We start from the raw sequence: 12,522 nt of genomic DNA on the forward strand, positions 1-12,522 counted from the left end.
CCAAAATGTCTATTAAGAGAGACTACTGTGTGAGTGGCATTAACTGTGCTGCCATCAAGTGGAATGATGCAGAAGTTAACAGCCACAGATTTTCTATTGAATGACCAAAATATTTACAACATATGTGGGGGATTGCTTGTTTTACAAACTTTCACTCACCTAGAAGTCAATGCCAGACCATTCATTTACAGCTTAACAAACCCATATCAAACCCTAGCAGCAAATAGTTCAGAAACATGTCAGAGGAAGACATTTTCACAGAATTATCAAACATGTAATTTTAAAACACTTAATGAGATAAAACTTTGGTAAGTTTTCTATAGAAAAAATTGCTGTTATCAAAAGAATGCGAAACTAATAGAAAAACCTAACAGATCTACATAAGATATGGGAAATGTAATTTGGGAGTTTGGTTTGGGTTTTTTTTTGTATTGCCAATGCCCTGAATTCTACACAGAAGCATGGGCTGTCCCCACCTCGATGGCACACATGGCTCTATGGCTGAGTGCTCCCCCTGTGCCTGGGAGGATGGAGAGCCAGAACCCACCTTGTTCCTCAGGCACGGATCCGCTCCTGCCTCAAGGAGCAGCGCCACTGTCCTCACGTTGCCGCTCAGCACGGCTGCATGCAGAGCAGAGGTCCCATTCTAGGAAATGCCAGTGGAGGTGTTTGTCCCATGCATGGGAAGAAAAGCAAAAGGCAGTGAAACACAAATGCTTGCAAAGAACAGACCTACGAGCGAGAAAGAAGTAACATGGGAGAGATTAGGTCATCAAAGGCATAGGTCATCAAAGATTTAGGGTGCTGGCAGCCCCTAGTGGGATGTGAAGGATGTGATTTTAAATGTTTTAATAAAAATGAAAGTCAAGATCACATTACCACAGCAGTATTTCCTTTTAATAATCAGCCTTGGCAATAGATCAGAGGTGACATGAACACAGCACATGTTTCTGCCTGGCAAAATCAGCCATTAACCAGTGAAACAGAAGCACAAGCAGTAATGGAAGCCATCTGTGCATTTTGTTTTCTCTCTCTGATGATTAATGGCCTCAGTGTCAGGCAGCTGATAGGAGGGGGTTTTTATGGCTGGCCTTTTGTTTGTTTGTGGTTGCAAACTGACAGTTCAAATATGTGTGGAAGCTATTTCATACTCAAAATTAATAACTAAGTTGATGCCACCTACATTTTCAAAACATTAAGTTTGCCAATCATTTGCATGCACAGAGGCAATCAAAGTATGTGATTAATGGACACATAAAATTAGGTCACCCATTAAAAAGCAACTTCCAAATAGCTGTTATTTTTCTCGTCACTTTATGAATTCAGAGGAAAACAAAATCAAGTCGAGAATCTGCTCACAACAGATCATTTAGACTATTTTGCTGACTAAATGCAATAGAAGGCTGGGTGTAATGTTAAAATTGTACACTCAAGAGTAATCTACTTACAGTAGAAATAAAATCAAGTGACAAAAAGCAGAATTTCCTCTGTGACACAATGTGCTTATGTGCTTCCTCATTCCAAGAATTAAATTCCCAGTTTTGTTTAAAAAAATTTGTGAGTGGCATTAAGGCTAAAAAAGATAATTTCTTTTTTTTTTTTTAATTTTTTTGGCTCAAACTCCTATCATCTTCCACTACGGAAGTCATAAATGACATCAGACCCTTTGTCTTCTTGCATTCTGCTGAAAAAAATCTCTATGTTTCACTACTAACCTTCAGCAGGCCAAGTGTGGGAGAGAATTTCAGCAACTCTTCTATCACATTGTTGTAGCCTTTAATGGCAGCCTTCAGTAAAGCAGTGGTGCCATCCTTTAAAAAAAAAGGAATGTCAAAAATTACTTGTCTGCATTCTCCTTGCAGGGGAAGCTGGAGGAGAAGAAAAAGCTGGAGGGAAACCCCACGCAGCAGAGAGGAGAGTCTCCTCTGCTCATCGCCTTTGAGGGGGCACCTCCACAGCATGTGCTGCTGGTTTTAGGGTACCTGGAGGATTGTTTCTCTGGTGGGTGAAAACTTCAGGATAAAATGAACCAGTGACACCCTAATACCATCTTTGTCTCTCAACTATAGGGACATTTCCATTCCCTTATTCCAGAAGGTCCCTCCAGGAAGCTGTCCCAGACACAACAGGGAAAAGGAAAGCTGAGGTGGGACTTTGCCACCTGACAAACAGGACGGACTCTGGAGGCACCAAGCCTCCATCCAGGCAGACTTAGAGCCCCCAAGTGAGGCATTCGGCTGCAGACAGAGCGCAGGAGGAAGCGCTACTCACATCGCGCGCGGCGTCTCGCTCCGCTCCCCGCAGCAGCATCACTCGCACCACTTCGCTGTGACCCATCTGCGAGGCAATCCACAGGGGAGCTGTCCCATCCTGCAAACAAAACAGGACTGCTGAGGGCTTCACTGCAGTGCCCTCTGAAAATTCGCTGCCCAAGCATAATGGAATTGATATACATCAATTATTCAATCAAATCCTACAGGGAGACAAACACAAAGCTGTGTCCAACCTGTGTCCTACCGTGTGGTAGGTTGGTGTAGTAAGTTAGGACTGCTTCAGTTTTTGGAGTAGAGCCCCCTTTACTGCCTTCTCTTGCATAGTTTGCACATAGAAATGTGCATTGCTCTGTGAAATTAAAGGCCAGTAAGGCACCAGCCATGCCTAAGATACACAGGGAAGTTTGAAACATAAGGGCTAAATGTATCCTGTGTACTTTGAATTCTAGGTGATTAGATGGGACAGAGGATACAGACAAACCTCAGCATGCACAGGCAGATTCTGTTTCTGGGTGCCTGCACATAGGGAGTGAAAGTTGTTTACAGAAGCCAGGGAGCAATGCAAGGTGATCACCAACTTTCAGTACTGAATTACATTATCCACCTTCAGGGAACTGGGTAAAAACATCCTGTCTTACAGTGAAGGTAAGTATTTCAGAAATTTTATCTTCAAAACTCCACTACAAAACAAGGCAATTATCAAAGAATCCAGCATGAAACAATCTGCTTTGGAGAAGTCCTCTGCAATAATTATTTGAGCACAAAGCCTCAAAAAATGCGCATTCAGAGTAAGCTAAACTTTGCGATGGATTTCCCTCCCAAAGGCAAAAGGGAGTTGAAGCACTAGAAGTATTTCTCACTGCAAGTAGAATTTCGTTTTGTGTCTTTTCCTCTTTTTTATTCTAAATGGCCTGATTCTCCAGACTCCAGCAGTTATGTAGTGCCAAACTAATTTTCATGGGCTTTTATAAAAGGCTTTGCCTGTATGGACTTTAACGCAGAAGTGAGACCCCACAAAGCAGGGTGCCTGCTTCTGCCTTTTGGGCTTGCCAGCTCCCCTCACCACCCTCTGCATCCTGAAGGCTTGGCTTGAAAGAGGAAGACAAACTAAACTGAGACTTCAAAAACAGCCTTAATGAGAAGTTTCAGGAGAAATCAACTTTTTACATTAAATAAGACATTGCCACCTTGATCAAAGAAATAGTCTCTCTTCCCAGTGCCACCTGAAGATTCCTATGACTTGCTCATGCAACCCAGGATACCATTGTTGAATCAGTTCTCTACTTTCCATGGACTATGAATTAATCCTTTGAAGGAAACAGAAAAGTTATTTCTTCCTTTGATATAACAATCTAGGCTTCCCTTTTTCTAATTCTGAGAAGAAACAAATTCACATCCTGAAATCTTCAGTATTCTCAAATGGTGAGAAAGATGATCTTTGCCCACCCTTGTATAATTTCTCTATAAATTAATTCACTGAAATTAGTGACTGAAATCACTCTGGTATATATCCTGTTAATACAAGTGATTCTTTGTGATTCAAAAATAACAAAGGCTGTCTTGTATAGAGAGTATGTGATGTTAGTTTGATGGCAAAAACTGTCCCTCTCCAATTTATTTATTTTACTGTTTTCCCTACTAGTAAGCCGACACTTCATATTTTTGTAATCTCCCCCCACCAGAGGGCTCTAGAAAATAGCAATAGATGCATTGAAAAAGCCTGTCAAACTTGGAAAATATCTGAGAGCAGCCTGCACAATTTAATCTGTGTGAAGAACCGATGCTGTGCAAATCCACTCTTGTATTTACACAAGCAATGAAATCACAAGCTCAGCATAGGAAATAAAGCAGCTTTTGTTTACTCACAGTGAAATTTGTAGGAAAAACCCCTATTTTCAAGTATGAAAAGGAGCAAAAGGAGGCGCAAATGTTGAGTAAAATCACTGCTACTGTTAATTGTCATTAATAGTATTGCTGTCAGACGTTATCCTCGGCACCTCAGCTATAGGATAGAGACAAAAGTACATTATGAGGAAGAGTGGCTGTATTGAAGGACTTAGCCTGAAGAGAAGAAAGATAGTGAAAATAATGATGAGGTCACATTGACTATGGTCAGCTTCTTTCTCTTAAGCAAACAGCATCTAGCACTCAGGTTTATGCAAATATCTACATTTATATGGAGTAGATGAGCTTTCTGTCCATTTTCATGTTGGTGAATGATACAAAGCAGATACTACATTTTACTAAGAGGTCACATGAGAATTCCAGTGTAAACAGATATTAGGGCTTGGAGATGAGTTAGGAAGAAAGTGAGAATAGGGAAAGATGCAGTTAAAAATTTACTCTCCTTTCCTTGTCACTCTGCCCAGCCAGCAGACTGCAGATCACTACATTCCTAGAATAATTTTAAATATCCCATTTGTTTGTAAGGTGTTCTTTTTTCCACATTTGGTTACAAGCTAGTATATATGGACAACACTTTATTATATCCAGCAGCCAGAAGTTCCAAATATACTCTGACTGAAATTATTAATGTTCTTTCTCTCACCCATTAACTAATGACTTCATCTTGCAGCGTTGAATCTTAGCTTTTGCTTATGGCTTGACATTTTAGAAAAGGCCAGATTGGGTGGGAGGTAAAAGACCCTTCAAATTTCCAGTAGGTATTTCCAGGGGCAGACAACTCCTACTCTCAGGCTACTCAGTGTCATATCCTGCACTGCTCTGCCTATTACTCCACTTGCACTACTACAACTAATTTGCCAATAGCAAATTTCTTGCTTGCTGAAGTGAAACTCTATATAGATTTACTGTCTTACATGTATGTGTAATTGCATATCAAGTGCTAAGAAAAAAGTCATTTATTTTCAGGTTATTTTGAATCTGCTTAGCCAGCCAGAATAAAGCCTGTTGGGACACAGACTGCCAAAACAGCATTGGCAAAGAATCTTACAGCTTTGTTTTGTAAGTTGAAGAAGCATAGAAACATCTCCTGTAGCAGGCTTCAGACATTGCCCCCAGGTCTGTCTAGACAAAAAGATGACAAAAGAATTCCTGCCCCGCTCCTCAATTTTGGCAAGAGCAGAAGGCAATTACAAGAGAAAGGACACTGCCAGGGAAGAAACTTTCCAGGAAGGTTCACTATTTCAGCTCTCACTTGTGAGAGCTGAAGGCCTTGCATGTGGACAGCCAGGACTATCCAGGTGTCAGAAATATCCCCATGGGATGGGAGGTGGGACACCAGACTGAGGGGGAACTGGTACCCACCACAGCAGCAGGAGGAGATACAGAAGGCAGACACATATGTTTAGGTCCATGGGTTAAGCCACCAAATTCCCTAGGTAGAGAGGAAAACTTGGACACCACAAGGAAGGAGAGGGTGAACTCAGACCTGGCACTCTGCTGCCCTTTATTTGAGGTAATATTGCCTGGAAAAGCTTTTTGCCACAGTAAGAGCAATGCTGCTTGTAAAGGAGAATAGTCTGGCATCAAAACTGCCCCTTCTTGAGCTACATTCCTCATGACCAACACACCCCTTCTAACAAAGTACAAATCCATTTGTTAGTAAGAACCAGACTGAAGTCCATCCAACCATTACTTGACTAATTAAACAGTAAAAATGTTCCATTTGTTAAGGAAATGTTTCAGATTACAGTGGGCCCAAATACAAATGCCACGCACTTATCCAGGCATAATCTTAGCAGGGATCGGAGGTACCCTCAAGCAAAGAGGGTCTGTCCTGCTGGAGATGAAACACAGGAGCCAGGAGGAACATTCACACAGAGGCAAGTCTTTGCCTCAACTAAGATTTAAAATTGCCTCATGAAACATTGTGTGGTAGAAATTGGATTAGAGAGCTAAAAAAATAATGTCAGAAAGAATTAGCTGCATTATAATTACAGACAGCAGAAAGCACTTTTAATGGCAAAAGGGTTCAGCCAGATCTAAAGCTCCCCAACCTTACTTTGACTTACTCAAAAGGCATTAATGCATACCTTGGTCTCTCCTTCTACATTGAAACTTTAGACTTAATTAACAGCTTTTAACATTTCTTAAGCTTTTTCTAGGGTGGAGGCAACCTAGGAGCAGCTAATGCGCCAGTGCAGGGGGTAGCTGCCAGCACAGCTCTGGTGCTCAGAGGTGGGGCTCGGGGCAGCAGGAAAACTGTTCTAGTCAAGGCACTTAAAATACTTTCCACATCTAGGAGCGTACACAGACCTACACATGCAGCAGAAGCATATAGATCAGTGTCTGTTGCCAGGCTATGATGTGTCAGGATTTTGGTGCAGATGAAAGGAAATACTGAAAATACCTGGCAGATCTTGTCTCATGCCATGTTGTCCACTGTTATTAGAGTTTTCACACTCATTTGCTCTTGCCTGCTGCTTTTTCACTTGCTGCAGTCAGTGATCACAGCCACCTGGCTGACATGCATGACTAATTGCAAGGACAAGACCTTATCCCATCAATTTCAAATGTGCAGTGAAGACCCAGGACAGCTACCTTGCCTGCAGGATTTCAGGACAACACAGGCAAGGGTCTCTTAAAGCAGGTAGAGATTCCTGAGAAGCTCCATCTCTAACGAGACATTTCTATGTGCTGGATGTAAAGCTAGCTGTGCAACTCCACCTCTGGCTGTTTAGACACTGATTTTAGAGTCAAGAAACAGCTAAAAAATTAAGAAACCCTTCTATTTGGAAAGCAAGAGAGCTTTCATACATGTCTCTGTATATCACCTATGCTTACCTATCTCACAGTTAGTATAAAACCTAGAAAGCTCCTTGCACCCTTACCTAACTCCAGCATGCAGTGATGCACAGTGGATCCAGCCCCTGACCCCTAGCAGGGATCTCTGAACCATCCACGAATCTAGCTCACACTTCCCATTTAATGATCAAACACCAGCCCAACTGCTTGCAGAGGAGCTAATTTCATGCTTACAGCTGCCACTGATTGTGTGTGTTATAGCAACATCAGGGCCACTAGAGTGACTAGCTGGAAGTGGGGAGAAAAGCTTTCCATATGCATCAAGAACTTCCAGAGAGGAAGGCAACACTCATGCTTGAATTTCAGAGTGCACAGGAATGACACAAAGTTAAACTAAAAATAAAAGCATTTGTCAGATAAACTTTAACACCAAAGCCATGTCTGAAGGTTTGGAGATTTCAAATTTAGTGCTGCCTCCTCCCAGAGCGCACAGATTTTCAAAAGCTTTTCAACAATTTTCAAAAGAACTCAGGGATGTTGTAGGCTGTGTAGACCTTCAAAAGTAATGTACAACACAAACAGATTGGTAGTTGCAAGAGGTAGTGCAAGGCCTTTACATCAACATTCCATACTGGAGGGTTGATGGAGGGTTTTATTTTGATTTAGTTTGGTGCCTGACCCAAACATGTGTGTGGTTCTAACCTGTTTAAAGGAGCAGTCAGTGGTTTGATCTGCTCTAGACTCATAGCATCATTTAGGCTGGAAAAGACCTCTGAGTCCAACCATTAACCCAGCACTGCCAAGTCCATCACCAAACCATGTGCCCAAGTGCCACATCTGCACTGTCTTTTAAAAACCTCCAGGGATGGTGGCTCATAGGGTGTAACATGTAGATGTGGAGCAGAGCTTTCAGTTTCAATTCTTTCAGAAATCACTGACATATTGACTTCAAAATCATGTTACCAGTCTGAACTAAAACACAGAATGTTGACACGAACCACCTTCCAATGAAACACCTCCACACGAACCCAATGCCTGGAGAAAATTCCAGTGTTAATTTTCATAACTATAAAATCAGAGCTATACAATTCTGCCCTGAAGTGTTGATCATACCTGTCGTGGCTGGTTGACCTTTGCTCCTGAAGAAAGCAGCAATCGGATGACATCCAGATATCCTCCTTGTGCTGCCAAGAAAATTGCAGAAGCTCCATCCTAAGAACAAACACATCAGTCTTACACTGAGTTGAAGTGATGCCATTTTTCCACACAAAACCAAATCAAATTGAATTAAGTTCTCAGTCTTAAGTCATTATGCTTTGTAACAGCAGATATACAGCCATGCTCAAGAAATAACTAACAAAATGCAAAGTCTAGTTCATAATAATAAACTGTGACAACATTTTCATTCAGTATGCACAAATACTGGCTCCCATCATATTTCAAATCCAGCATTAAATGCTGTGTTTGGAATACTAAGAGTGTAGTTCTTTGAGGCATTGAGTTACATAATTAGAAATCAGCTCCTGTACAGCAATACAGGTTAATTTAGCTTTTATATGCTCATGCAGAAGTGTTCTGCTACATGGATACATGGTGGAGAGATGTCAGGGACTTTGCAAGACTGCAGACCCCAGCACTGAAGGCTGCCCTTGAGGCTGAAGGAGTAAGGCCTGTGCCACACTACTGTGCCACCCCAGAAATCACCATGCTTCTGCTCTGGCACATCTTGTAGAAGAATCTTCACCTGTAATCTAGGTGAAGGTTCTGCTACAAGAATTTAGTAATCTAATAGTATTTTGTAGCCATATCAGAAACCAGAATTTTCCTGCAAAAAGCTTGTGAAAGAATAAATTGTGAACAAATCCAGAGTTTTATTTTTCTTTGACATGTCTTTCATGTGCAGATGTTCTCAGAATTTTACTTCAGAGAAACCCCTTCATAGGAGAAAAAATTAAAAGTCATATTTCATTAAGTGTTTTTGATGGAACATTTTCAAACAGCATTATAATCCATCCAACCAACTGTAAGTAGAAATCTGTATTGAAGGTAGGACAGGTGTTTACCCATCCTACATCCACAGCACCATGCACAGGATGTGCTAGGACAAGTTTTCTCAGGAGGCGAGAATCTTTTTGTTTAAATAGAGGCAGGAATTAACCCCTTTCCTGCATCTCAGATGTGCAAGTACACCTCTCATACCAACTCAGGCAGGTGCTGATCACAAAATACAGAGCATTTCAATGTAAGCCTGCAGTTGGCCTTGTTGGCATATCACTATGCTGGGACTAAATGCTGTTGTCTGCAGAGAGAGTGTGCACAGTTACTCCTCTAGCTGAAAAACTCAGCACAGACTTGGTGAAGCATGAGCTGAGTATATTGCCTCAGGGACTGAATTTAGGATGTTTGACATTGATTTCAAGACAAATGTCCTGGTAAACAAAAGAGGTGTCTGCTGGAACTATTAATGCCTGTCCCCGGGCCCTCTGATGGGGTGTTTTCTCTGTTTGCTGTGTGAGTATTTGAAAAAACCTGGCAGTACCAGAGACAGAGAACACTCTCCTCCAGAGACAGAGAACACCTCAATTGAGAAAGTAAACAAACTTGTATAATATTTAAAAAGCTCTTTATTGTAGGATCAGTCAAGATGGAGAACCTTGCATTCACTGATATCTATTTGATTTGAATGGATGCTGTAATGAGAATGCTTTTTTGAGGCTGTAACACAATTTTGCAAGAAATACTATTTAGTTAGAGTATTCTTTTGTCTCTTGCTCTCCTGACGCCTCACATGAGTCAATTTAGGATTAAAACTTTGATCTTGATGGTTTTGGGAGGAGCATCCATAAGCATGCTCAAAATCCCTCCCATTTGGCTGCCAGTGAAACTGCCATCCAGACACCACTTGACAAATGCAGCTTGGCCCATAAAAAAAGCTAGACAACATTTCTTTCAAGAGATCATATTCTTATTTTATTACACAACTCTTTCTGACTGGCTTTGCCCAATGTCTGTGAGCAATAAAAGTACATTTTAAAATCCAATTGCAAATATTGCTCATTTCCAGAAGAGACAACAAGGAAGTAATTTTACTGCCTTGACCTTTGGGTAAGAGTCTGCAGGTGTGGCAGCATAGCTATTTTTAAACTGAGTGGCAGCCCCTGGGATTACCCTGCAGAGGGATGAATCACTGCCCTCAGATCAGAAAGACAATTTGCACAACATCAAGGGTGGAACAACCTTATTTATAAATGAGGGGTGAGGCAACACTGAGGTGGGATCCCCCTCAGTGATGACCACTTCTGCAGTCACCAGCTCTCAGCTCCCCTGCAAGAGAGCAGGCATTGCAACAGCATCCTGCAGATCCAAAGCCAATGGAAACAACTGAAAAAACTCATATATCTCAGAGAAACAACTTCCTCTTTGTCAGCCTTGAGTGCCCTGAGGTAGGAAAGAGTGGGGTGGGAAGCAGAGGCAAAATCTGCTACTTGTTTCTGTTGAATGCCAAAAAGCTCAACTTATCTGTGTCTCTGTTGGAGTAAATTAAATCCAGAGCTTCATTGGTTCAATCCAACTTTCAGAAAAGTCAACTAAACAACATCAGTTCAGCCATTTAACCTTACTTTGCCCAAAACACTGGCAAACTGGAGATTCACAAATACCAAATAACATAATTTTAATTGATATTAAAAAAAACCTGCTTTGAAGTAATTTAAAGATTTTCATTTTTGCTATTCTTTCTGGCAGAAAACTATTGTATTTCAGAGGCTCTAGAGCTATTCACTTTCCTGCATATCATGGTAGAACATGACACGCTCTTTCATCCCAGGCTAATGGGTAGCACAAGTCTGTTCCAGATTTGGTACATATCCTCCATACAGATCATGAACCCAAAGGCAGCCAGAGAATCTTTTTGATTTTGTGCTACTTCTCTCAGCATCATGAAAAGCAGACAGTTAACAAAATCCACATCTTAGAGGAACAGAGTACTATAAAACTGCAGTATTTGGCAAATGCCTGTCTGTGCTGGAGCCAGGGTGTCTGCTGTTGTCCAAGCAACAGCACATTTGTTCCACCACCACCATTGTCAATATTGTGTGTGTCAAATAACTCACATAGAGTTGATCGTGAATGTTGGCGCCGTGCTTCAGCAGAGTTTCCACGACTTTTGCATGCCCGTACTGACAGGCAGCCAGCAGAGCTGTGCCTCCATCCTGTGAAAACAAAAAAGAATGGGTACAGTCAGGTGAGAGGTCAGGCTGAGCTGAACTTCACCATAAAAAAAAAAAAAAGAAAGAGACAAACTTTAAGACTTTTCAGAATTTGGCTCACAGCAGTTCTGTGATGAGCAGCTACTGAATCTTTCATAACTTTAATGCCAAGTGTTGACATGTAAATCTTTCAACTTGGCTCAGTCACTATATAAATTTTTCTCTTGAGTTTTTTTAGGGAGGAAAAGGAATGAAGAAAATTCTGTTTTTCATTCCTCATCTTCTGCCTTGCCATTAGAAGCTTTGTTCCTTTCACAACTTCAAGCTCCTCCACGTCTCTTCCTTTTACAGCCAAATTCCTCATGCCTGCCAAACTCTTCCACTGATGGAAAGACAGCACACCTTTCCACTGCTCCAGAGCCTATTGATCATTTGCTCTTCTTTGGCCAGAACCTTGTGCCCTGTTTTGTCCTGCCTCTCCTCAGTGGCTTCTTGGCCTGAAGCTGAGCAGAGAGGAAGCATTTTAAAGTGTGCTAGCTGACTGTGGAAATGTGACTCTGACCAAAGGCACAACCAGCAGTGAAAGCACTGTTACTGCTGCTTGAGAAGCAATCCCTGCAGGTGGGATCAGTCCCAGGCAGTTAGAGTTACTGCACATCACCACTAAAGGGAGACCTAGGCACATGGATCAATCTCTCCTTGTAGAAACATTCCCTTGGGAGCCACCTGAGAAGGGAAATGCCTCAGTGTCACTGGTGATGGACCCCAAACCAGCTCAAACAACTGAGACAGCAAACGTGGGTCTTGCCATCTTAAATGTGCTGTGCCCCACTCAGAAATTACCAGTATTTCAGACACAGCTATGCACAGCAAGTTCTTGTCGTCTGCCTGGGATGGCACCAAGCCATCAGGCAAAGCTGATGCACACCCCAAAATGTCTCCACCACAGGTCTTCTCTTCTCCCCTGCCTTCTCCCAGTCTCAAGCCCCTCCCCCACAAAATAAACTATCTTAAGTATTTCATCTAAATGGTTTCTAGAGCTGCTATTAATGTGGACACAAGACTGTGCTTTGGCCCAGACTTGTTCTCAGAAACAAATCCAAAGTTATCTGAAATTTTCCACACAGACAGATATCCACAAAAGAAGTTGCAGCTTGAGTGACCAAATGTGGCTTTTATAACGAGAAGTGCCAAATTTATTAATCAATGGTGCAATTTCATGGCTGTAACAGCCTGGTGAAAATCCAAGCTCTGACATGACTGAACTAACCCACAGGCACTATTTATAACTACCCTCAAAACCTCATATTCACCCTTCCTGCCACAACATTGAA

The 12,522-nt window shown here is 41.8% G+C and overlaps 1 protein-coding gene across 2 annotated transcripts in view; it reads right to left on the bottom strand.

Moving 5' to 3' along the window:
- Positions 1-12,522, bottom strand: part of ANKRD29 (ankyrin repeat domain 29) — a 30,709-nt gene that overhangs the window by 4,126 nt on the left and 14,061 nt on the right. The window contains exons 5-9 of one of the 2 annotated variants that reach the window (XR_003381254.2): positions 11,093-11,191; positions 8,094-8,192; positions 2,272-2,370; positions 1,716-1,811; positions 548-732 (exon numbers count right to left, since the gene is read on the bottom strand). Coding sequence is in view for 1 of the 2 variants with exons in the window: in XM_005490705.4 (XP_005490762.1) it covers positions 548-646; positions 1,716-1,811; positions 2,272-2,370; positions 8,094-8,192; positions 11,093-11,191 (492 nt within the window). In the remaining variant the exon portion in view is untranslated. The remainder of the gene's footprint in view (positions 1-547; positions 733-1,715; positions 1,812-2,271; positions 2,371-8,093; positions 8,193-11,092; positions 11,192-12,522) is intronic. The other variant, XM_005490705.4, reaches the window with a different exon arrangement.

This window comes from Zonotrichia albicollis, chromosome 1, assembly GCF_047830755.1.
Source record: "Zonotrichia albicollis isolate bZonAlb1 chromosome 1, bZonAlb1.hap1, whole genome shotgun sequence".
In the NCBI taxonomy this organism is placed as follows: Eukaryota; Metazoa; Chordata; class Aves; order Passeriformes; family Passerellidae; genus Zonotrichia; species Zonotrichia albicollis.